The 26,324-nt window shown below is 44.8% G+C and overlaps 1 protein-coding gene across 2 annotated transcripts in view; it reads right to left on the bottom strand.

The window, feature by feature from the left end:
* Nucleotides 1-2,735: 2,735 nt before the first annotated feature.
* IMMT (inner membrane mitochondrial protein) overlaps nt 2,736-26,324 on the bottom strand; it is a 47,449-nt gene continuing 23,860 nt past the window's right edge. For both annotated transcript variants that reach the window (XM_068106003.2, XM_068106004.2), the window contains 9 exons: nt 23,292-23,428; nt 12,594-12,694; nt 12,173-12,299; nt 11,322-11,427; nt 10,458-10,666; nt 10,004-10,135; nt 8,599-8,728; nt 8,058-8,386; nt 2,736-3,307 (listed from right to left, as the gene is read on the bottom strand). In XM_068106003.2, coding sequence (XP_067962104.2) covers nt 3,020-3,307; nt 8,058-8,386; nt 8,599-8,728; nt 10,004-10,135; nt 10,458-10,666; nt 11,322-11,427; nt 12,173-12,299; nt 12,594-12,694; nt 23,292-23,428 — 1,559 coding nt within the window. In that variant the 3' untranslated portion in view covers nt 2,736-3,019. The remainder of the gene's footprint in view (nt 3,308-8,057; nt 8,387-8,598; nt 8,729-10,003; nt 10,136-10,457; nt 10,667-11,321; nt 11,428-12,172; nt 12,300-12,593; nt 12,695-23,291; nt 23,429-26,324) is intronic.

Below are 26,324 nucleotides of genomic sequence, written 5' to 3'. Positions count from 1 at the left end.
AGCAAAGGAAACCTACAGGAAAAGCTGATTTTATTCTGAAATAATCAGAATCACGACAATTTAACTCCGCACGTCCATTCACTTGGTGTGTGATGTTGAAGGTGATTGGTTACACCTCAGCTAATTAATTATAATCAATTAATTATAATAATTGCTATTATATTGGGATTAATAGCATTGTGTTGGGGCTGGGAGAGGGATTGCAAATTCGCTGACAGCAGGGGAGAAAGGGAAAAATTAGCCCAGGGATGTACAGCACCTTATTGGCACTTATCCAACCAAGATCCAACCAATCCAACCAACCACTTATCCAACCAACCATCCAACCAAGATACCACCATCTCTTATCTTCCCCCATCCAAAACCTTGATCTTTTCTAACCCCGCTAATTTCACCCCAATTCCACTTTTTTGAAATACCAACTTCTGTCCTGGAAGTCCTTGGTGTCCTTGTGTTTTATACTTCTCCCTCCCCCCGCCCCCCCCTTCCCACACCTCCTCCCCCCAAGCCCTCTCCCTTCCACACATCTCCCTGCTCTCAAATGTTGTGTTTGTGTGCTTCCCCTTCTCTCCCCATCTTGTTTTCCACTCCCTCTTTTTATATATTTTGTTTGTCTGGTTGATTTGTTTGTGAAGTAAATGTTAGCTCTTTCACGAGCCTCGATTCAGTATACAAAAAAAAAGAAAAAAAAGAAAAGAAGATAATCTAGTTTTGTATTGTTTATTAATTTACTAAAATTTGTAGAAGTTGTTTTTGACTTGGAAGTTGTGGGTTACGATGTGTAAATAACGGTGGGAAAAGTCTGATTTAATGTAATTTAATTCCAGGCTATAAGGCAACAAAAGGTGAAAATCTTGAAAGAGGGTGTAGACTTTCTATAGGAACTGTACATACAATGCAATCTTTGCTTTCAGCAAAGTTCAACTACTTTAAATCCACATTAGATCAGCTTACCCATCAGTAGGGAGGGTAAACAGCTCGGAATAAAAAAAAATGCCGTCCAAGTGCTTCATAAGCAAGGATGGGGAGAGATGGAGAGAACTGGAGATTATCTTACTCATGAACGAACACAATCAATGGCCTACTCGTATTACTACACAGCGTTATATTGGGGAAGTTGAGAGCCTAACACCCTCGGGAAAAAGGAAACAGATAGAGAAGGACATACACAATAAATCATAGTTTGTACTGTCCTATCAGAGTAAGCTTGGTGTCCTACAGATGGAACAGTGCCTTTCAAACAAGAGTAAGCCATTGCTGCTGGAATCCCTGCCTAACTTCCAAATACCTTCTCCAAGAGTTTCAGCAGCACCTCATCTCGAGTTAAGAATGGTATACAGATTGGACCTGTCACGAAAAAAAAAAAATAATAATGCATTTTATGAAAATATAATAATGCAATGCTAAATAAATAATGCATTTTAAAAGGAAGTTAAAAAAAAATGAAACAACGAATAAAAACCTTCCTCCCTTGATCATACCTCACTCTGTTTGGTTTCAGGTTTCCTACCCAAGTCTTGCTGGCGAATTCGATCGGGAGGAGCAAAAAGGTGCACAAAAAGCACAACTCAAAGGCCACTGAGGATCTCGACAAGGTACAGAAGCGTCTCTTTGAACCCAAACCGAGGGCGCTGCTCCTCAGTGATGTTAACATAAAAAAGGGGCCCAACACTCTGGAAACAATCGGGTGGAGAGACATACTCCGCCAGCACCTCTTACCTTCTCCGCAAGCTCCGCACGTCTCTCTCACCACTCAGGGACACAAATTTGATAGCGTGCCAATAATTCAGAAAAACTCAGAAAAACAAACAATACGAGAAGGAGCAGCAAATCCCACTTTGAAACGTGTCCAAAAAAGTATTGCACCGCAGCAAAACTGAGTCTGCACAATGTGCCGGATTGTTATAACAAATAAGAACGAACTCCTGGTTAAAATAAAATTTAAAAAACGGCTGTTAACAACTTGTCTAGCACATTGGAGACCCGTGAAAGTTAAACCTCAAGGCTCGTCACCAGAAATGCACATATTGAAAAATAAATAAATAAATAAACAAACAAACAGCAATTGTACGTTTGTTTGCATTCTTCTTTAACAATGAAGAAAACCTGCAACTGCCAACCAGCCACAAGCAGGAGAGCGGAGAGCGCAAGGCAAAAGCAAGTACGGGTTTAATGCAGGAAGTGTGTGTGTGTGTGCTGTTTGCATACAAGGCTTTGGGGATTCCACAATGGAATTGGTGAAGGAAGACTACTGAATACAAAGAGCAATGGCCATGTATAAAAATACCAGGCCAAAACAATAACTGCTTCGCAATGGGTGCTGCCAGGCTATGGTTAGTTTATCATGCCTCAATAATTTAATCAAAATTATAGAATCCATAAATCGAAAGCGGAAAACTCGGGGTCCTTTTTCCATGGGGACTAAACTATTCTCCCAAGCAGGAAGAGCAAATGTTGACAATTGTAAGCACCGTGGTGGTTACCCCACAATTCCCGATAACCTATCACCGCACAAATTTTCTACAAGAATACACTGCTTCCCACACCCCACCACCGCTAATGCAAAAAAAAAAAAAAAAAAAATTTTTTTGCCCCAATTGGGTACCACTTCATCTTACAGCAAAATTTTCCTTCCCTGGTGTGATAAAAGGAATCGGGTGGATAATGCAGCTAACTCGCCAAAAAGATTTGCAATGAATGAATGAATGAATGTGGATTTACAAAGCAATACAAAGTGGATTTACTCTTTTATTTGCTGCATCTCATAACATATGAACCCACACTCATGGGTAAGTGTAATGCAACTTCCTGTTACAATATGCAGTCATGCTGTACAATCCTGTTTGACAGTGCAGGGGAGGTAGGCAAATACATTCCCATTCCTGCCCCTACACCTCACCGATTCCCTTCCTCCTCCAACCCTTTGTTTGGTACAATAGCCCACCCACCAATCACCATCCCTCAATCTCTGTTACGCCAACCTTGACTCAAAATAATGACCACCTCTAGGCAGGTGCTCTCATGGCTGTGCGACAGTGGCAGACAACCCCGATGCTGCAGCAAAAGCCAACATGACACCCAAGGCTTGCCGGGTCTCCAGTGTGACCTTGGCCTCGGATAACCAGTCGTCAGCCACACGACGAGCCTCGCCAGGCAGCGCGTTCACAAGGCGTGCCGCCCCCTCAAGGTTGCCGTGCTCAAGGCAGTATGTGGCATAAGAGAGCAGCAGAAGGGGGTCTTCAAGCTCAGGAGAGGAAAGCCCTGCCTTAGGAGGCTTTGTTGCAGGCAAATCTGCCATGAGGAAAGCCTGCCAGGTTGGTACAAAGATGAAGAGTAAAAACAAAAGTGCACTGGAATGCAACAGCATAATTTATTTAAAGAAGCAAACACATCAGCGATTAAAATTCTACCACTTGGTAAATCCTCCAAATAAGCAGAAAATCAAAAGGTATTTTTGTTTGCTGGACAAGAAAATTAAGCTTGTACAAGGCAATTGTCTGCTAGCAGTAAAGTCAAATAATCATGATCACAACATTGGTGTCAAAACCTTTTGATCCGAAATCCTTCCTTTTCTCCAACTGCCTCATCTCAGATCATAAATTTAGATCCAGACCAGGTCACTACCATGGACATGCTGCTTCTACTCGCCCAACAATGGGTGGATGCCCTCAATGTTAGACATGATATCAGGGCCGTCTCTCTGGACATATCTCGTGCTTTCAATACAGTCTGGCATCCTGCCTTGCTCACCAAACCGTCGACCTACAGTCACGTGAAAAAGTAAGTACACCCCATGTAAAGTTTTGACTTTTTCAACATCTTTCAACATACAGCTATTTGATCTTCACTGCAATATTGATAGATAAAGGTGATATAATATAACAAATATCATGAAACATTTACATTTTGTAGTCCATTGTATAATTTAAATAAACATAAATGCAAATTTTGCATGTGGAAAAAGTAAGTACACCCCTACATTTATCACTACTTCAAATACCTCAAATTAGAATCAGGTGCACCAGCTCAGGTGCAAATGATTAGAACATCGTTAGAGAAGATCTTGGAGGAACCTGTCTTATTTAAACCTCAGACATTTAGTTTGGTTTGCTCTTTGTTGTTGAAGTGTGCGGCATCACCATGCCTAGATCAAAAGAGCTCTCTGAGGCCTTCAGAAAGAAGGTTATATATGCCTACGAGTCTGGGAAGGAATTTAAAAAGATCTCCAAACAATTTGAAATCAATCATTCGACTGTCCGGAAGATCATCTCCAAGTGGAGAAGATTCCAAACAACTGCCAACTTGTTCAGTCCAGGCCGCCCCAGCAAGTTCAGCCCGAGAGCAGACTGCAAGATGCTGAAAGAAGTCTCTAAGAACCACAGAATGTCATCACGGGACCTACAGGTAGCTCTTGCCACTGTTGATGTCAAAGTGCACGAGTCTACCATTAGAAAGAGGCTGCACAAATTTGATCTACATGGGAGGTGTGCCAGGAGGAAACCTTTGCTGTCCAGAAAGAACATCAAGGCAAGACTAAAGTTTGCCAATGAACGCCTAGGCAAAGACCAGGACTTCTGGAACAATGTGCTCTGGACAGATGAGTCAAAGGTAGAGCTATTTGGCCACAGTACCAGAAGACATGTTTGGCAAAAACCAAAGACAGCATTTGACCACAAGAACCTGATACCAACTGCAAAGCATGGTGGTGGAAATATTATGGTTTGGGGCAGCTTTGCTGCATCAGGGCCTGGGCAGCTCACCATCATATAATCCACGATGAATTCTTCATTGTACCAGAGGGTGCTTGAGGATAATGTGAGGCCATCTGTCGGAGAAGTTGAAGCTCAACCGAAGGTGACCCTTGCAACATGACAATGACCCAAAACATACCAGTAAATCCACCAAGGAATGGCTGAAAAGAAATAAATGGAGGGTTCTGGAATGGCCAAGTCAAAGCCCGGATCTAAATCCCATCGAGATGTCGTGGGGGGATTTGAAACGTGCTGTGCATGCAAGAAACCCCTCAAACATCGCACAGCTGAAATAATTCTGCATGGAGGAGTGGGCAAAAATTTCTCCCAGTCGATGTCAGAGACTGGTAGACAGTTATAAGAAATGCTTACTTAAGGTTGTTTCTGCCAAAGGGAATATTTGGGAGGGAAATTTGGGAGGGAAATCCCAAAAGGGAAATTTCTGCCAAATACCACCTATTAGAGCCAAGGGTGTACTTACTTTTCCCACATGCGAAATTTGCATTTATGTTTATTTAAATTATACAATGGACTACAAAATGTAAATGTTTCATGATATTTGTTATATTATATCACCTTTATCTATCAATATTGTTGAAATGAAGATCAAATAGCTGTATGTTGAAATATGTTGAAAAAGTCAAAACTTTACATGGGGTGTACTTACTTTTTCACGTGACTGTATGTCCGATGGCATTCCAAGGCCCACTCCACACATGGCATACTACCTTATTCGACTCTCGTAGCCAACGTGTGGCTCTCCACAGAATCCTTTCATCTCCTCTCCCTGTCAAGGCTGGAGTGCCCCAAGGCAATGTTCTGGGCCAAGTCCTATTCCTGACCTTCATTAATGATCTCTTTGACTCTCTGGAAAATCATCTATTTGCTGATGACTCCACAGTGTGCTGGGACATCCCTCATCCTTCAGATAGGAAGGTATCAGCCTTCTCCCTCTCTTCAGACCTTGACAAAATTACAAGCTGGTCAAACACTTGGAATATGTCTGTCTCTCTCTCTCCTGTTCCTTTTGTCCTGATCCGTTCAGTGTATTAGCTCTTCTACAAGCCTTAACTCTGTATACAAAACTTGAATGATAAACCTATGCCAATCATATTCAGCCGAGAGCTGCTGAAAGTTTGATTTAAATAAACAAAACCAAAATTGTTCAACGTTTAAAAAACAACAAAAAAAAAAAAACGGAGCAGAGGTAATCAATACAATTTAATGAGAAAGTGATTTTGACATTGAGCAATCTACCTGGGACATTTGCAAACGTTTTCCAACACGAGTAGTGCTTGAGCAACTTCAACCCTGCACTGTGGATGTTAAGAGCAAACACCTGTGTGGAAGTGTCATAACAAAGGGTCATAGCTCCTAAGATATAGAGATGAGACAGCTTCAATGATCTGCCAGTGGGGTATCAGGTCAATAATTGAGAACAACCAGCCAAAGAATAAACAACCAGGAAAGGAAGACAGGGAGAGGACAGAATGGGAGGAAACTCTGAAATCAGCAAGTAAGAGAGTTGGGTTCGTTCTGGGTTAACAGAGGTATAAATAGAGATCATGCGTAGGGATGGGGGATCACACGAGGTGGCGGTGCACTGCCTGCTTGAAGTCATGGAAGGAAGAGTGGGAAAGAACGGCCTCTGGAAGGCAGTTACAAAGACGGAAGAATCGAGGAACAAAGGAGTTTGGGTGTGCAATCAGCCTGGAAGTCAGGTGGGAAGACCAAGGGTATTACAGAGAGCATACTTGCAAAATCATGGAAACTGGTATGCCACCTACCTCATGGTCTCCCATCTTCACTCTTGAGATTTTCTCCTCTCACTGACCCCTGACCTCACTTTCAAACCAAAGCTCCCCTTCATTTAATAGAGTACATGTGAGAATTATTGACTGCACGGTCCCCATCCACACCTGTTGATCTATTGACCCTCCGCCCTTTGTCTTCTGGCTCTCCCACGAGCCATAATTCTCTAAAATAAGAGAAAATAATTTTTTTGGCAAGAGTCACGATATTGCCTGCCATCTCTCACACTGGCCAGGCTATTTCACGTTCCTGACATCCTCGCCATGGCGTTATTTTGACCAAATCCTGTGGCAGGATAATTCATGTCAACCAACACGCACAAATATCTAATGTAATGTGTTAGATAGGGTGGTGTAAAAGACGCTGCATCAATAGCGGTGAGCTTTCCGGAAAAGGTTTTTATGGTGTAGCCCATAGGGTAAAGCCGTCGAGAACAATGTTTGTCTGTCTGTATGTATGTCCCCTCAAATGTATACCAATCAGAGCTGAGGATCTAGTCACATGACAGGGTGATGTGATTACGTCTGATGTAATTACGGCGTACCACGGCTGACTCCACACTCTGCCATTTTGATTCCTATGCCATTCAGGCAGAACATACCACCGAACCTGTCATATATCACAATCGCCATGCTCTACCTTTTGCATTTTTCATTCAGTGTGAAACACAAACAAACTGATTGTTAAAATGACCATCAAATGTCAAAAGCATAGACGTTACGCCTCTTCCGACGACACTATGTATAGGCCTTGGGCTTCATGCATTCATGCCTCACCAGCAGGCCTTTTCGGACAAATTAGCCCAGGTTTCTTAATACAGTAGTATTGTTTACGTAATAATAATAATAATAATAATAATAATAACGTTAATACTAATAATATAGTAAATATAATCGTAACACTGCAATCCCTTTGTCGTTATTGCAAAGTTTCTAGATTGAAGCGGTGTATGGTTGGTTCATTGTTGACTCGAAACATAGAATAAACCAGTGTCTCAATGCAATCTCTTCATTTCCATGGTGACAGACAGCTTAGAGACTTACAGTACTTAAAAAAAAATTGAATACTTACATTATTTGCCAACTGCTAACTGGTGTCCCCACCCAGGTTATACTATCCTCCAACTAAAGTATCAAACAAGCCCGGATATAACTTACCGCTGTTAGACTATCAGTCTTGTTTTCTACAACCATTACAATCTTTATTTTATTTCAATTGAATTATATACACTGTAGAGCACACATCACCTTATTGGCACTTTAAACAAACCATATATTTAACAGTACTTGGACAAAATATTACACCATTTTACATCATCTGGACCAATCAAATTTGATGCTCACACACCCGCCAATGACCTTGTTTCTCAAGACTGTGTGGGTTAGGGTGTTACATGAACTATCTACCAAGAGTTTGTACTTCAAAACAATTCTTTGGAAACAACTTCAGTGAACAGATTTCAGTGCAGTGATGCTGTGCTTTAATAGTAAGTACCTGCAAATATGACAGAAAGTATTGGTAGAGGCTGTTCCTGTCCTCATTCACGAGTGCCACACGCCGTGCCAGTTTGCGTACACAAGAAAAGCGATGACGCAAGGCGTCCTCAGTGTAGATGCCTCGTTCGGTGGCCAACTGCGGCACGGCCGCAGTCATGGCCGTTGTGAAGGCTGGGTTTGGGCTGGCCACTTGCATTGCATGCAGTGCCGCAGCCAGTGGCGCACTTGGCCCGTCGCCCGTCGATGTACGCAGGGACTCTTGCAGGAAGTCTATGGCCTGCCAAAGCCCGTGCGCAAGGCGCGCTCGTTCCTCACGCTCTGCCAGACCTGCGGGGAAACAAGCAATCTGACGATCAGCTTTAATCCACAAAATTAAAGGTATGATGTCAAAATGAAAGGGAAATGTAGAACGACTTCTCTGTTAATGACCAAAATACCACCACTGTGGGTGAATAACAGTTTAAAAAGTATTAAAAGAAAGTTGTCAGAGGAATCTATAGACCGTGTCAGTGTTGGTACGTGCACGGTGCAGTGCGCACCTTCCACAGAACCCTCGATGGCCTGGAGGCGCCTTTTTGCAGCCTGCACATCTTCCATCCGGGCAAAGTGCACCTCTTGAGAAGCGCTGCGCAATGCCAGCTCTTGATCCTCCAGCCTGCTCTGCATTACCTGTGTTCACGCCAAAGTAAACCAGGGATGTACACAAACCGAGCACTTTCCATCTGCATCATCTATATATATAAAACACAGTGTGTGTGTGTGTGTGTGTGTGTGTGTGTGTGTGTGTGTGTGTGCGTGTGTGTAATGTTACCGATAGACTCCTAAACGGAGAGGCTCACGAACTTGATATTTGGCACAAACATGCCCATTGAGCCTGGTACGAACATGGGCGACCTAAAAATTTATTTCATAATATTTTTTAACCATATTTTTACCTCAGCGCATTTCAGCGAGGAATATTATGACCGGAACGGCAGAGCAGCGCGCCGATTCGCTCAGAGCGATCATGTGATGTTCCAACTTTGCCGCCATAATCTTACAGTTATGCGTTCGCACGTAATTCAGTTTTTTCACATTTCAGCGAGGAACATTGCCATTCACACCACATAGGTTTTTTTTTTCACTTTCATCTGATATTTGTGATTTATTTCAAACAAACTGTATTTCCCATCTACACGGCCATGTATTCCTATTAACGTTATGTAAAGTACATAAATTGTGTGGATTACATCATTTGTGGATGTGATATTGCCAGTAACCATCTATATCCCTCCCCTCCCCTTCCGCTCCCCCTCCCTTTCCCCCTACCCTTCCTCCTCCACCCCTACCCGCTCCCCTTCCCCCCTCCCCTTTCCCCTCCCTTCCCCTCCCCCTCCCCTCCCTTCCCCTTTCCCCCATGCCCCTCCCTTTCCCCCCTACCCCTTCCCCATCCCCCCTCCCCTCCCTTTCCCCCATGCCCCTCCCTTTCCCCCCTACCCCTTCCTTTCCGCCCCACCTCTTCCCCATCCCCCTCCCCTCCCCCCTACCCCTTCCTTTCTGCCCTTCCCCTTCCCCACCCCCCTCCCCCTCACTCCTCTCCCCCTCCCATCCCGCCCCCTCCCCTCCCCCCCTCCTCCACTCCCCTCCCCCCTCCTCCCCCTTCCCCCTCCCCATCCCCCCCTCTTCTCCCCATCCCCCCCTCTTTTCCCCTCTCCCCCTCCCCTCCCCCCTCTTCTCCCCTCTCCCCTCTCCCTCTCTCCCTCCCCCCCTCTTCTCCCCTCCCCCCCTCTTCTCCCCTCCCCCCCATTCCCCTCCCCTCCCCCCCATTCCCCTCCCCTCCCCCCTCCCCTCCCCTCCCCTCCCCCGCCCGGCAATGCCGGGTACTTCTGCTAGTCTCATCATACAAAGAAGGTAATCTCAGGTTCTTTCACAACACCAAATTACGATCTAATGATTACAATCTACCTGCTGGTATTTTGAATGAAGATCATGTTCCTGGAGCTTCAGAGCCTCCTGGAGGTGATCTGCATGTGCGATAGTCTGCCGTTTTAGCTGGGTCCTCATCTCCATCTCCATTGCATCACGCAGTTCCACGACCTATGGCAGGACAGCAGGATAGCATGCCTTTGAGCTGCCAAGTTTGGGTTCAATCTCAATAAGATGAGACCCGGGTGATGCATCACATACTATGCTTGTATTCTTTTATAGGGGCCATTAAACTGACTGTCCCATCTGATAGCACCCATTAATGGACATTGAAAAACAATCCCAACGTGTTTTGAAAAGAGCAGGCCAGTGTGGCTTGATACTCTCCGAAAGAAATAAAATCTGGGCAAACCATCCAGCATACTGTGCCCAGGAATCACCAGCATTTAATATCTCGTCGATGAATGGTACCGGATCATAACTGAGAGTGCACCTGCTGTCTCTGCAGAGCAGACAACTCCTTCCTTTGCTTGCCCAGCTCTAACCGAAGTCTGTCCACCAGCTTACTCTGGGCATCCCTTTGTTGCATGTCCTGCACAGATTCCTGCCTCCGGCGCTCCAACGAGAGGTCACCCTCCAACTGCAGGACACGCCGCTGTGCCACGCCCAACAATCTGGAAACTTCATCTGCATCGAGCTTGGCTGGAGAGATGCCGCAAAAAAAACATGGAGCTGATACTCTCGGTCCCCCACCTTTTGGGTGGTATGAGAAATAGATCTATGTAATATGAAAGCTAAATCTTGAACGGTTTTTGAAATGTCGCGTACACAAGCCAACTTACTGAGACGATTGCCCTGAAAACAGAATTCAGCCAATCACAGCCATGATCTAATCAGGTTGAGATAATGTAATGAGGAATATATATCTGCAATTTATGAAAGCTTCAGCTTCAACAACGGTTTATGAAATATCGCGTACACAAAAGTAAATGGACAGATGATCGGTCGGTTGGAGCTCATTTTAATATCCCCCATCTCCGACCTTGTCCAATGGGTGGGAGACAAAAAGCAACTAGAAAGCATCTGAAAATGCAGCCTGGGGTTGGCTTAACGGTTATGGTGGCTGGCTTAAGATCTTAGGGTCTTGAGTTTGAGCCCCTGTCGTGTCGGTGAATTAACACAAGTCGGGTTGACTCTGCCCGTCATCCTTCCGAGGTCGACATAATGAGTACCAGCTAGCTGGTAAGGGGGCATTGCATCAGTGGCACAGCTACTCCCCCAGAAAATGATGCAACCAAGCAGCCACATGCCTGCAGTAAATGAGGGAAGACTAGTGTGATGAAAAATGGTAACTCACTCTTAGAATGCCACCCAGGCACGATTATATCCAACTCTTTCCAGAAGGCCTTGCTCCATTGTTGAGCCAGCTCTTGCTGCTGAGTCTCTGCCTGCACTGCCGCCACCTGCCGTGGCCACATTTTGAACATTTGATTATCCCGGAAACATGAGGCAAAGATTTCCAGTTCACCTGGAGTAGCCACGCAGTACCCAATGTTCTCTCTCCAAGAAAATGTTGAACATCGCACGCAACTTTATTTACAACCACAGGCAAAATGCTTAACAAATGGTAGAAGCCTTACTTGAATCAATGTTAATGGTTCGGCCCAAGGCCAATTTTTTTTTTTTTTCAATTTTGTTTTTTTGTATACGTAGCCGAGGTTCAAGGAAGAGCTAATACAAGTACACAAAAGAGATCAGGCCAACAGGAACAGCCGAGACTGGGGCGACACCAACAGCAGAGTCAATTACCAAGACAGAGGCAGATCCGCACAAACAATGGGTGTGGGGAGGAAGGAGAGGATGCATAGGGTGCACAAGATGGATACAGCAGAAAACTCTCAGGAGGGAAAACTGGAAATTTGGAAGGAGGAGGAATTGGAGCGGGGAGGGGGCTAATGAGGGTAGAAAATATCATGGTTTTGGATTGGGTGAAGAGCTGTCTTGAAAACGTGGAGGGAAGAATGAGATTGAAGAGAATGTGGAAGCTGATTCCGCAGGCGGGGAAAAAGAGGAACGAATGCAGTAATCAAATAAAAAGTGCAAAAAAGAACGCACAACACCATCTGCACCAACAGAAGAATCATTTCACTAAAGTTGTGTATTAGCAGCCGGTAATGAAAGCAACTCCATCCATCTATCCAACCTCACCTTGCCGCCAACACTTTCCAGTTGATCCATCATTTTGTTTAATTCTTTCTCTGCGAGATGCACTTGTGAGCTCATACCCTTCTTCTTCACCAATTCAATCTCATCCTTTAGGGTCTCCAACTCCTCCCTCGAGAAATAACCACAAGTGCACAACCAAATACAAATGGCTCCGTTGTAAAGCATGTGATGACAAGTGGGGCACATTTGGTAAATTATTCGGTGCAATTAGTACAATCCTACAAACCTTTTAAAAAATGGTCTCCCGTTACGGCATACTGTCCCTGCTGAAGTGACTCAACCATAACACTGTACAGGCAAACCTCATTATCCAGTCCAATTGTACAAAATTGCAAAATAAATAAATTAATGAAACTCCAGGTTTTGATAATTAATACAAGTTAAAGGACGATCCATCACTCACTTGGCTTGAAGAAAGGACGACGTGGCTTTTTCCACAGACTGGCTCCGTACCAACATGGCTTCTTCTATGTCTCTCCACTGCTTAGTTTTGTCCACGAATGGCTGCTCACCACATGAGAAAGGCTAAGGGGATATTCCAACAGGACAACGACAGATGATGAGCATCTGAAGAAGACTTAATGTCAGCGTTTGTTTCGCTGTAAGGATGGGTTTTTGACGCACGAAGTGGAAATAAATAATTTACTTAAATAATTTACTTAAATAATTTACTTATTTACTTAAATAATAAATAAATAAATAATAAATAGTGGAAGTAAATTTAATAATTTACCAAATTCCCCCCCCCCCCCCTCCCCTTCCCACGCCTCCTGCCCCCAAGCCCTCTCCCTCCCACACTTCTCCTTGCTCTCAAATGTTGTGGTTGTGTGCTTCCCCTTCTCTCCCCATCTTGGCTTCCGCTCCCTCTTTTGTATATTTTGTTTGTCTGGTTGATTTGTTTGTGAAATAAATGTTAGCTCTTTCACGAGCCTCGATTCAGTATACAAAAAAAAAAAAAAAAAAAATAGCGAACCAAGACCGGTGGAGCGAAAATGTCAGGGATTTCTAAAGAGCCGGTATGAATAATAATAATAATAATAATGCATTTATTTTATATAGCGCTTTTCAGGAAGCCCAAAGACGCTTTGACAGAGTGCAAAACATAACGCATAGCAAAACATAAAGACAATTGCAAAAAAAGAAGAATCAATAGGGAAATATTCAAAGCACAAAGGAGGGAGAAGGAGAGGAGATAGTCAGGGGTTAGATGCTGTGGGTTAAATGTTGAATGCAGTGTTGAACAGGTGGGTCTTGAGTGATGTTTTGAATGTGGTGAGTGAGGAGGAGTCTCTGATGGTGTGAGGTAGCGAGTTCCAGAGGGTGGGAGCAGCGATGGAGAAGGCCCTGTCCCCCCAGGATCTAAATTTGGTCCGGATGGGGGGGGTCAGGAGGTTGGTACCAGCAGAGCGGAGGTTGCGGGTGGGAGTGTGTCTGGAGAGGAGGTCAGCCAGGTAGGATGGGGCCAGGTTATGGAGGGCTTTGTAGGTCAAGAGGAGGATTTTGTACTGGATTCTCTGGGAGATGGGGAGCCAGTGAAGCTTGTAAAGGACGGGGGTGATGTGGTCACGGGTCCGGGAATGGGTGAGTAGACGGGCAGCGGAGTTCTGAATGTATTGGAGTTTATTGGTGATTGTTGAGGGTGAACCATAAAGGAGGCTATTGCAGTAGTCCAGACGGGAAGTGATGAAGGCGTGGATGAGGGTTTCTGCAGCCACAGAGGAGAGGGATGGACGGAGACGGGCGATGTTTTTCAGGTGGAAGAAGGCTGTCTTTGTGATCTGTTTAGTGTATTTGTCGAAGGAGAGGGTTTGGTCAAAGATGATGCCAAGATTCCGGATGTGAGGGGAGGTGGACACTGGGAAACCGTCGATGTTGAGGGCAAAGTTATGGGTGGACTTGGTGAGCGTTTTTGGGCCAATGATGATTATTTCAGATTTATCACAGTTAAGTTTGAGGAAGTTGATTTGAAGCCAGGATTTTATTTCAGTGATGCAGTTTGTCAGGATAGAGTGGGTGGCGGTGGAGATGGACTTGGTGGAGATGAAAAGCTGGATGTCATCGGCGAAGCAGTGGAATTGGAGACCATGACGGCGGATTAAGTGACCGAGGGGGGACAGGTAAAGGATAAAGAGGAGGGGGCCAAGAACTGAACCTTGGGGGACACCTTGGGGGAGGGGAGCAGTGGGGGATTTGCAGTTATTGATGGAGATGAACTGACGTCTGTCAGAGAGGTATGATTTAATCCAAGAGAGGGCAGTGCCGGTAATGTTAAAGGTGGTTTCAAGTCGGGTGAGGAGGATGGTGTGATCGATGGTGTCAAAGGCAGCGCTGAGGTCGAGGAGGATGAGAATGTTGAGGTTGCCAGCATCAGAGGAGAGGAGAAGGTCGTTGGTGATTTTGAGGAGAGCAGTTTCAGTACTGTGGTTGGACCGGAATCCGGATTGGAATGTTTCATACAGGTTATTGGCAGAGAGGTGATGCTTGAGTTGAGTGGCTACAGCGCGTTCCAAAACCTTTGACAGAAAGGGTAGGTTGGAGATGGGTCTGAAGTTATTTAGGGTGTCAGGGTTTAGTCCAGGTTTTTTCAGAATGGGGGTAACAGCAGCAATTTTGAGGGATGGTGGGACGATGCCTGTAGACAGGGAGGAGTTTATTGTTGCAATGATAAGTGGAGAAAGAGCAGGAAGGGAGGCCTTGACAAAGCTGGAGGGGATGGGGTCAAGAGTGCAGGTGGCAGTTTTCATTCCGATGAGGAGTTCAGAGAGGTCAGTAGGGGAGACTGGGGAGAATTGAGACAGGGGATGGCAGGATAAGGGGGGGCAGGTGGTTTGAGGGGGAGCGGGTGCGGCGGTGGTCAAGCTGTTGTAGATGTTTTCAATTTTGCGTTGGAAGAATGAAAGGAAGGAGATGCAGTTGTCTATTGTGAATGACTGGGTGGTGGTGTTCAGGGGGCTGAGGAGTTTGTTTATTGTAGAGAAGAGTGCTTTTGGGTTTCCGGAGCCAGAGTGGATAATTTGAGAGTAGTAGGCGGAGCGGGCGCGGGAGAGGGCATCTTTATAGTGTTGTATGTGGTCCTTGTAGGCCTGGGAGTGAACTGTGAGACCTGTTTTATTGCGGAGTCTTTCAAGTTGGCGAGCACGAGTTTTCATTAGGCGGAGCTCAGGGGTAAACCAGGGAGCAGAATGGGTGAAAGAAACTGTTTTGGTTTTTATAGGCGCAATTTGGTCAAGGCAGGAAGAGAGAGTGTGGTTGTAGTAGTCAGTGAGGTCAGAAGGGGTGTGGAGGTCAACGAAGGGAGAAGTGGACATTTTTTCAGAGAGGGTCGATGAGAATGAGGCAGGTGAAAAAGCGTTTAGCTTACGGAAGTTGATAGTGCGATAATGCCTTGGTGCTGGGGTGGGGATGTTGATGGTCAGAGTGATGGCTAGGTGGTCAGAGAGAGTGAGGTCGGAGCCAGAGAGATGGTGCAAAATTAGTCCAGTAGAGCAGACAAGGTCCAAAATGTGACCACGGTTATGGGTAGGAAAGTTGACATGTTGAGTGAGGTTAAAGCAGGTGAGTAAATCAGTGAAGTCAGTGGTTAGCGTGGAGTCAGTGGAGTCCATGTGGATATTGAAATCACCAAGGAGGAGGATTGAGGGGGAGAGGGAACATAGCTGGGTCAGAAAGTAGGAGAAGTCAGACAGGAATGATGGGTGTGGTTTGGGAGGGCGGTAGACAACAGCCATGACTGACTGTGTGTGACCAGAGAGTTTAAAAGCCAGGTGTTCAAATGATGGAGCAGATGAGATGGAGATGAGGTTGGTCTTGATGTCTTGTCGGTGAATAACGGCAATTCCACCACCTCGGCCCTCCGAGCGTGGTTTATTGATGTAAGAATATCCATTGGGTGTGGTGAGGTTGAGCGTGTAGTAGTCCAGTGGTTGTTGCCAGGTCTCAGTGAGACAGAGAAAGTCCAGTTTATTTTCCAGGATGTAGTCGTTCAGGATGAGGCTTGTTATGGTAGGTAGGTATGGTAGGATGAATAGGGAGGATTGTTAGGTGAGAGCTTGAGGTGCACGTGGGTAAAACAACAAAAGGACGGGACATGGCAGAGCGGAAAGAGCGTTCCAATGCTTTGGAAAGAAGAGATATGATAGAAGGGGAACAAATGGGAATTTGGAAAGGCAGAGTATTTTGAAATTAATGCAGTTTAGTATGTGGATGGCCAGTGGGGAGAGACCGCAAAGAGGGAGTAATGAATGAGTGAAGAATGAGGAATGCGAAAGACCAATGTTAGCAGAGTATTGCAATTGATCTGATATATTTGGGATACTACAAGACCACGGAAGAGGTAATTACAGTAATCAAGATGAGAGATAATGAGTGCAGCAGTAGCAGATGGGGAATGACTATTATAAACTCAAACGGGTTTCTTCTTCTTTTTTAATACAGTGCGAGGAAAAAAGCTCATGAAGCAGCTTTTACATGCATCCCTTGCAGGACAAAGACATCAGCATTCATACAAGATGGAGAAATCAACACAACACATGGAATTTTAATCTGGCATCGCAGCATCACGAGATAAGTGCTCAGATTGGAATGCCAAGCACCAGAATGAATGCCAAGCAAATGCCAAGCACCTGAGCAGGCCAATAACCACACTGATGGCCTCAGAGAGATATACTTTAATCTAATGCAAGTTGTGTGCTCATGGTTATTACGGCATCAAAAGGCTGTAAAATACCTACCTACCCTCAAATCATTTCATATTTACAAACACAAAGCCAAACCAGAAGTACAATGCACTCAAGAGAGGTGCTGTCTCACGCCATTATGTTTCTCTTCTAAGAAGTCATGGTTGTTTTGTAAATTGATACACCCGAGGATGGGGACACAATGCCTAAGTTAGGGTGCATATAAATATTTGTATAGCTCTGTTGGTATTGATACCTTCTTAAAAACCATCACTTCTGTTTTATAAAAAAAACTGGAACGACACTCTTCAACGTCACGACGTCGACCGATATGCCTCCGCCCACATTATTACATCATTATAATACTTGCACCAAGTTTGATTTAAATCCATTCAGCTGTTCTCAAGTTATCACATTTTTACCTGACATGATGTCTGACCTTCATATTTACCGAGATGATTCGGTACTTCGAAAGTTGGTACTTGGTGCTATTAGCTTACTCTGGGGTAATCTTGTTGTTTACGTGTATATGTGTTTACCATGTAAGTAAGCCTTACCTCATGTAGCCTTTCATGGTTGCAGTTATGCTGCTTTCTTTGGCTAGAAGAGCATGGGAGGAGTCAATTTGTTTATATAATCCGAGCCACCTTGGGTAATTGATTAGGTAAGAGCCGATTGGTTATTCCCTCCATTCACATGAGAGATGTGGGTGGGTCTTTATTATACAACATGCAGTTTAAGGCCATTTTCCCTCCTCGAGAGCGGGGGTTAGCCTTGCGGGCCCCATGACAATCTTCCCCATTTTGCCCTATTTTCTACATCTCCCCTTGTTAACCCCCTTGCCCGCATTTCTTCTTCCACCACCTTTAGCCAAGTCTTTCTCTGTCTTCCCAGTCCTCTACTTCCTTCTTCATTAATTTCCATCACTCTTCTCAACCAGTCACTTTCATCCTTCCTCAACACATGACCAAACCATCTCAACCTGTTTCTCTTCACAGCATCCATCACAGGCTCTATTCCCATAATCTTTCGCAATTCATCATTTGTCTTCCTCTCTCTCAACGATACTCCACACATCCACCGAACCATTCGCATTTCCACCCTTTCCAGCCTTCGTTGCTGCTCGACGTTCATTACCCATGTCTCGCTCCCATAAATCATAACACTTCTCACACATGCAGCATACACCTTTCCCTTCAGCTTCTACGACACTCCCCTCCTCGTCAGCACACCACTCAGTTCCCCGAAACTTCTTCCATGCACATCTCACTCTAGCAACCGTTGCCGAATCTAAGCCACCTTCTCCATTCAACATGTCTCCTAGGTAACAAAATGTTTTCAGACCTTCCAGCTTCACGCCGTCTCCAAGATCCAACTCAACATTTCCTCCATCTGCAGCTCCCTCTGTGCACGCACACCTTACACTTGAATGTAGCTGCCACACTGGTTAATGACCCTTTCAGACCACTACATTTTTGATGAACCAACTCAGCGCACATTGTACATTGAATGGAGTTCACTCCGACACCCTTCCTGCACACAGCACACAGCCACTTCCCAGTTCTTTCCACCTCACCACATGCTTTACCACTTGCCATCACCTTCGTCTTTCCGATATTCACCTTCAGACCGTTGCCTCCATACATTCCTTCCATTTGTTCATCTTCTCCTTCAGTCCATCCAAACTCTCCCCAATCAACACCAGGTCATCTGCATACAACTCCCACGGTAAACCCTCCTTTACGTTCTGAGCCAGCACCTCCATCACAGCTACAAATAGTAGTGGACTTAGTACCAACCCCTGATGCACTCCCACCTTCACCTCAAACTCGCCACTGTTCCCATCCTTCATCCTTACAGCTGTGCGCGCTCTCTCGTACATTGCCATCACTACTCTGATCAACCATTCCTCCACTCATAACTTCCGGGAGGAAGGAAAATCACCACTCCTAACTACAAACAGGGTCGAACTCCTAACTCCACTCCTAACTTCCTGGGTCTTTATTATATATATCTATATATATAAAACACAGTTTGTGTGTGTGTGTAATGTTACCGATAGACTCCTAAACGGAGAGGCTTACGTGCTTGATATTTGACATAGACATGGCCATTGAGCCTGGGACGAACATGGCCGAACTCAAAATATTTGACGATCCATATTTTTTATTCATATTTACCTCAGCGCATTTCAGAAAAGTACCCGCTAATCTCAGCCGGTTCCAGAGCAGCTCGCTGATTCGCTCAGAGCGATCACGTGATGTTCCATCCCGTCACACGTCACACGTTTTTTCACCTTTTATGCGATTGTGTTTTGTATCGATTTTGTGTGATATTAATTAAATGTCTTTGAAACAGCTGTGAAACGTCTTTCCACAACCCTTCCGTAACCGATTGGAGCAGTTTATTGCCGCACAAAACGAGATCCGCGAAGCGAGTTGGTCGAGTCGTGCTGACCAAGATGGCGACACGGCGGCTTCACTTTTCAAGGAGTATGAGCGTTCTATATATTTTCAATTCAGTGCACCCGTGATTTGTGGCATAGACATGACCATTGGGCCTTCACGGTGTAATTTGTGCGAGGCTTTTGTCCGAGTGAGCTTGAGTCGAGAGGGCGAATGTACGGGTTGGGAATGTACAGGTCTCCCTTCGCCCGCCCGGCAACGCCGGTACTGGAGGACGTCACAGGATCGGTGAGTCTCCAAAATCCGCTTCGTGCTGTTGCGAATATGCAGGACTATGTCCGATTGTTGTGCTGCTCTCCGACCATGAGAACTGCAACGTCATTGTTGACTGGCCATCCCCTTCCCTCCCCCTCCCCCCTCCATCCCCCCTTCCCTTCCCCCTCCACCCTACCCTTCTCCCCTCCCCCTCCATTTTCCCCCTCCCCCTCCATTTTCCCCCTCCCCCTCCCTTTTCCCCCTCCCCTTTCCCCCTCCATTTTCCCCCTCCCCCTCCATTTCCCCCTCCCCCCTCCCATCCCTCACCCTCCCCATCCCCCCCTCTTCCCTGCCCCCTTCCCCTCTCCCCTCCCTCCTCCCCCTCCCCCCTCCGGCCCCTCCCCCGCCCGGCAATGCCGGGTACTTCTGCTAGTATATATATATAGATATAACAGAAGTGTGCTACAACAGCACTCTGTAAAATGCATACCTCTGCCAGGCTGAACATTTACGTTTTGTATACCACTGATAGGCCGATCTTAACCAAGATTGAATCAGCTTGTTCTTGTCAGTGCATCCACAAAGTTTTGTCATAACTCCACAACTTTATGAAACATAATGCTATATTGTCGTTTTTGGTTTTATGTTTCAATTGTGAAGAATCAATTTAAAATTCTAGTATCCAGATTCAGATCTTCATCAAAATCTAATCAATTTGTCTTTGTCACACACCCAAACTGTCCACCAAGTTTCGTCTGAATCCGTCCCAAACCTTTTGAGATATCTTGCTCACAAACAAACAGTCAGAACAAACGGTGGCAGAGGTAAATATAATAATGTCAGAAGCCCAGCTAACTCAAGCGGTCTGAGCTGGAGGCCTAAGAACTCCACGAATGGCCAAAATGATATTACAATTTACTGCGTTCTGTTTAACAAGTTTACAATGCCCAAGGATTGCCCAAATTCAGCCAAATTTGATGGTATATCACCCGTGGAAGGTGGGAAAACGTTTCTTGTCGAGGAAAAATCGCCTGTAGAGGAGGTTTTTCACCATACAATATTACCCCATTTTCTGCTCTCTTATTTACAATCACTGCCTCGTTAGTGCACATTACATATGACTTACAACTGCCTGATCCCTAACAAAATTATATCCCACTCAAACACGGTCAATACAATTAAATTCTTACCACATTCTAGCCAAGGACCGATGACATCATCATCCTTTCCACATAACAATAATGTGCGTGGAGCATCTATGTCATTAAAACGCTTATTTCTGAAGTTTGTAATGGGAACTTCTCTCCAGCTATTGATCCTGTCGCCCTAAGATATGTGTGATACTATGTAGTTGTGACTAACCCTTCCATATAAGCATACCTATGACTCCAAATGTCTAAGTGTGGAATAAAAGCTGAAAATCAGTGAAAAGTTTTGAATAACTCGCGCCATTTTGTTTTACGCACAGTGAGATGCTGCACTTGATACCGAGGAGAAGAAGAGGACGTCCCGATGTGTGGCGGACGCGCAGCGACTCGAGAGGCATGCTACGCCTTTTAAAACAAATATAAATGCGATCAGAAATGTAAAGGGGATACTTACCAGTAACCACACTATAAGAGACAATACTGCAGTTGAATACAAAGCTGGTTCTGCTATGATCTTTCTTGGGAAAACCACATTTCCAAGCTGGCCTCCAAAGCCAGTCGTCGTGCGAAGTCCTTCCTAGGCACACCTGAGCTCCTCACCACATACAAGGCTTTCATCCGCAGCTCAATGGAATACTGTTCTCCCCTATGGGCCGGTGCTCCTGCCTCACACCTAGCTCGGCTTCACGCTGTTGAAACCAAAGCTTTCAGAATCATTGGAATCTCCCGCGATGAAGCTATCTCCGAGGGCCTTTCACTCACTCACCGCAGGCAGGTAGGTGGTCTTTGTCTTCTATCGACTCCTCTCCGGCCTTGCTCCCCCAGCTCTCTCTGTGCTTTGTCCCCCAAATATTCCTACAGGTCGCACAAGATCTGCCAGCAACAACCCTCTGATGGTTAAACTGCCGAAATCTCGGCTCTCTGCTCACCTTCACTCTTTCATTCCTCTTTTCTCCCGCCTCTGGAACAAACTCCCACACTCCCTTCAATCCCACTCCTCCCTCCAGGTCTTTAAAACAGCTGTTCACCACCATCTCTTATCTTCCCCCATCCAAAACCTTGATCTTTTCTACCCCCACTAATTCACCCCAGATCCACCTTGTTTGAAATTCCAACTTCTTTCCTGGAAGTCCTGGCAGTGTCCATATGTTTTATACCTCTCATACCCACCCCCTTCCCATTTCTCCCCCCCCCCCCCCCCCCAAAGCCTTCTCTCTCCCACAGATCTCTCGATGTCTCTCGGTCCCTGCTCTCAAACTCTCAAATGTTGTGTCCTTCCCCCTCTCTCCCCATCTTGTCTACCGCTCCCCATGTTATATGTTTTATGTGTCGGTTTGTCTTTCTGTGTGATTAATGTTAGCTCTTTCACGAGCCTCGATCTTGTATACAAATAAATAAAATAATAAAAAAGGCATACCTTTTTGGTGGACAAAATCCAAATTACTGTATGATCCAAATGATCCAAATTGTATGATCTAAATTACTCAAAGCACCAGAGGAAGCGAATTATTGGATATGGGAAGAAAAAAAAAAGGCGATATTCAGGAGATCCGCCAGAATGAATGTTGGTGCCAACTGACAATTATTTTGAAAGGAAGCGGGAAGGCGGCAGGCACCTAAAATGCTGCACCAAGTTAAATATGTGGATTTATGGTAATAATCACTTCTTAACAAGTTATTTTGTATGAACATAAACACTATTTATGCCCGATTTTCACGGGTTACCGCCAGTTGCATAAGAATGGTCTCAAACTATTTCAAAAGGTGTTAAGATATTTACTTGCCCAGCATTTTTGGTGAATATTTACTGGAGTCAAATTCAAAATACACATTTCATATTCAAGTATATTTTAATTTGTAGAAAAGATACTTTCTACTCCAAAATATCCATCATAACAACATCATAACAAAATACACATTTCATATTCAAGTATATTTTAATTTGTAGAAAAGATACTTTCTACTCCAAAATATCCATCCAGAATCACATAGGACCCAATTTCCGACATAAGTACAATAAAAAAAATTCTGTCATTCAAAGGTTAATAGAGCAAGCAAGAAAGTGCAATCAGAGATTGCAGACCCTCGCCAGGACGTGTTTAGTGGTTTTTAATGCTTTTGTGTTAACAAATATGGCGGCTATCCACGTGACCGATGACGTCATAATTTTTTCCCTCCACCAATTTATCCATAGATGACGCTCAAGAAATTTAATTTTGATCGGATGAAGTTTTGTACTTGTCGAATTATGACGTCATAATGGAGGAACCTATGACATCGTTAACATATGTTATTCCCCATGGAGAGTTCTCAATTTTTTTTCTATGCAGCGCTTTCAGAGATAGAGGTGCAAAGTTTTTCGTTTTTTCCAAGATGGTGCCCATAACACGTGACATATGCCATTAATTATTATTTTAAAATTCTAGAGGAGGAGTTGCACCTATGGTGAAAATTTCCTGTCAATCGAACCAACGGTTGCAGAGAAAATCATATTTATTCTGTGCGGACAAACAGACAGACAAACTGACTAAAATGCAATACCCTCCTCTCTGGCGAGGGTAATAAATTAGATAAATTAGTAAATTACTCAAAGAATAACTGGACGAGATATGCAAACCTGTTTCTCGTCCAGCATGTTCCTAATGAGCTGCGCATGCTTCTGCAAAGTGCCCACCGCAACATCCTGGGCAACAACCGCCTCCCGTGTGACAGTCACACACCGCTCCAATGCTGCGTCCAGCCTCTGCATTGGGTCTGGAATGAGAAACAGGGCCGAGGATAAAATACTTTTATTTCTCTAATGTTGTTTCATATCAAGTCTGCCATGAAAAAGGCAGTTGAGGGCTTGGCATCTCCAATTTTTATGAAGCTTGGCATGCCGTGCTTGAAGCATACTTCCCTGTGCAATATGAGCCAAATTGTTCCCAAGATAAGACATTTGAAAGATGGCTGCGTTGTTGACTCTGGCCTTTCACAGTCATTTTTGGAATCACTTTGAGCCAAATAGCTGATTCATACATTTTCGGAATGCTTCAAAAGTCTACTTTTATACCGAAACATAAAAACCACCAGTGAAGAACTTTGGGATAACATACCCTGAGGGTTGACCATTGAATCGACCTCATACACCATTGGTTACAAATAATGTTCAATATTTTCCTGTCACAGAGGTCTACACATCTCTTCTCTAGCCCAGGCGAAAGAAAAATTTGGGAAGGTCCACTGGCAGTAGTGGGGAATGTCATCAAATTGACAGTGTTGCCTAAAAATCGGCTGCTCAAAACAGATCCAACAATAATTTGGTGCCCGGCACCCCCCCAACTATATGATGTAAACACGACATGAATTTAGAAAGTCTGCTTTAACTCACTTTGCAAGCTCATCTACAGGCAACACCACATAAACTGATAGACAGACCAGACCAGCTCATTCACCAATTATACAACTACCCATACACCGTCCAGGAAATTTAGGCAGCGATATGTGGCAATATGTGTCTATGTGGTGTGGCAATATGCCACTGCCTTGGAATTACACTTGTGTGTCTTTATACTGTATGAGTGCTTGTAAACATCTATACAACTCCAGGTGATGCCGATTGCAAACCCGGACGAAGCAGACCATCACATGCTCCTGGCATGTGACCAGAAGACGGTTGCAAAGTAGCAAGACCAAGACATGTCACAGATGTGGGACTTTTTTGTATGTATGGTCAAGTCTCATGGAAGAGCTAGAACACATAATGGATCAGGACGTAACATAATAAAAGGAACAGCAGGAGAAGGGGATACGACAATAGCAGGGCACAGGGAGAAAGTTGATTGAGACAGACAAAGGGATGCAGGTAACGATGAGGGGTGGACAAGATGGATACAGAAGCAAAATTTTAGGAGGGTAGGGGGTGGTTTAACAGACGCAGAATAGATCATGGTTTTGGATATGGGAAGATTTGAGATGGTGGTGAACCGCTGTCTTGAAGGTCTGGAGGGAAGAATGAGATTGAAGAGTGTGGAAGTTGGTTCCAAAAGTCGGGACAAAGAGGAACAAAGGAATTGGACATGAGCAGTGGTTCTGGAATACGGCAGTTTCACTAGGTGGGTGTTGCTGGTGGACCGAGTGTGTCCTGCAGATACCTTGAAGGTGGGGAGGGGGGGGGGGGATGGGGCCAAAGCATGGAGAGGGAAGAGGGTGAAAGACCAGAAAAGAGGTGGAAGAAGACAGAGACCACCGACCATTCAGCAATGGCGAAGTGATAGGCCCATAGACACAGCTTCATCGTGGGAGATTCGATTTATATGATCTTGAAAGCCTTGGTTTCCATGGCCTCAATCTGAGGAAGATGTGAGGCAAGGGAGCCATTCCTGAGGGGAGAGCATTAACCCATCAAGCTGCGGATGAAAACCTTGTAGGTGGATAGGAGCTCAAGTGTGCCAAGGAAAGACTTTGCACGATGGAGGATGTCCAGTCGGCGTCTGGCTTTGGAGGCCAACTTTAAAATTTGCCTTGCCCAAGAGAGATCATGGCTGAGAGCGAGACCCAAGAGTTGGAGTGACTGAACCTTTGAGAGGGTTGTTGAGAAAGTAAATCAGAGGGTTTGCGGTACGGTCCTTTCGGGGAAAGTGATCGAGTGTATGGGATTTCTCAAGGTTTAAAGACACATGATATTCCAAGTGTTTGACCAGCTTGTGATATTTTCAAGGTCTGAGCAGAGGGAAGAGGCTGCAGCCTGGCTGTCAGAAGGATGAGGGTGGAGCCATCAGCAAATAGATAATGGGGATTTTCCAGAGTCAGAGAGATCATGACGAAGATTAGGAATAGAATGGAGCTGAGAGCTTCCTTGGGGAACTCCAGCCTTGACAGGGAGAGAAGAACAAAGGATTCTGTTGAGAGCGACACATTGGCTACAAGACTGGAGAAAGTCAGTAATCAAAGAGTGGAGTAGCCTTGGATGCCATTGGCAGAGAGTTTGGAGAGCAAGGTGGGATGCCAGACTTATACCATTTTAAGTATTTGGGTTAAGCATGAAACATCACCTGCGACAGGGTCTTCTCTATCATATGTGCTGCAAAACCTGTGGAGCATTTGTCATTGCCAGAGTCAACAATGCTGCAGAGCGAAGCATGCACCACCAACTTTCAGCATACCAATTTGCAAGAAATGGTAAGGAAAGTGCTGTGTTGAAGTGGTATGGAGTGAAGCTCATGCAGGTCAAGGGAAGATTCCTTTTCGTTAGTGCCTTCAGAAAGTAATGACACCCCTTGACTTTTTCACATTTTGTTGTGTTACAGCCTAAATTCAAAATGTATTCAATTGAATTTTTTTTGTCACTGATATACACATATTATCCCATATCATCAGTGGAATGTTTTAAAGAAATCTTTACAAAATAATTATAAATAAAATAAAAAGGTATTCAACTCTGAGTCAATACTTCGTAGAAGCACCCATGGCAGCGATTACAGCTTTGAGTCTTTTTGGGTATGTCTGTATCAGCTTTGCACATCTGGATTTGGTGAGTTTCTCCCATTCTTCCTTCCAGGTTTGCTCAAGCTTTGTCAAGTTGGATGAGGAGTGTGTGAGAGCAATATTCCACTCTTTCCACAGATTCTCAATGGGATTAAAGTCTAGGCTTTGACTGGATTACTCAAGG

The sequence above is a fragment of the Myxine glutinosa genome, chromosome 2 (genome assembly GCF_964187855.1).
Source record: "Myxine glutinosa chromosome 2, kmMyxGlut1.1, whole genome shotgun sequence".
NCBI lineage: Eukaryota > Metazoa > Chordata > Myxini > Myxiniformes > Myxinidae > Myxine > Myxine glutinosa.
This window is presented reverse-complemented; position numbering and strand designations above follow the sequence as displayed.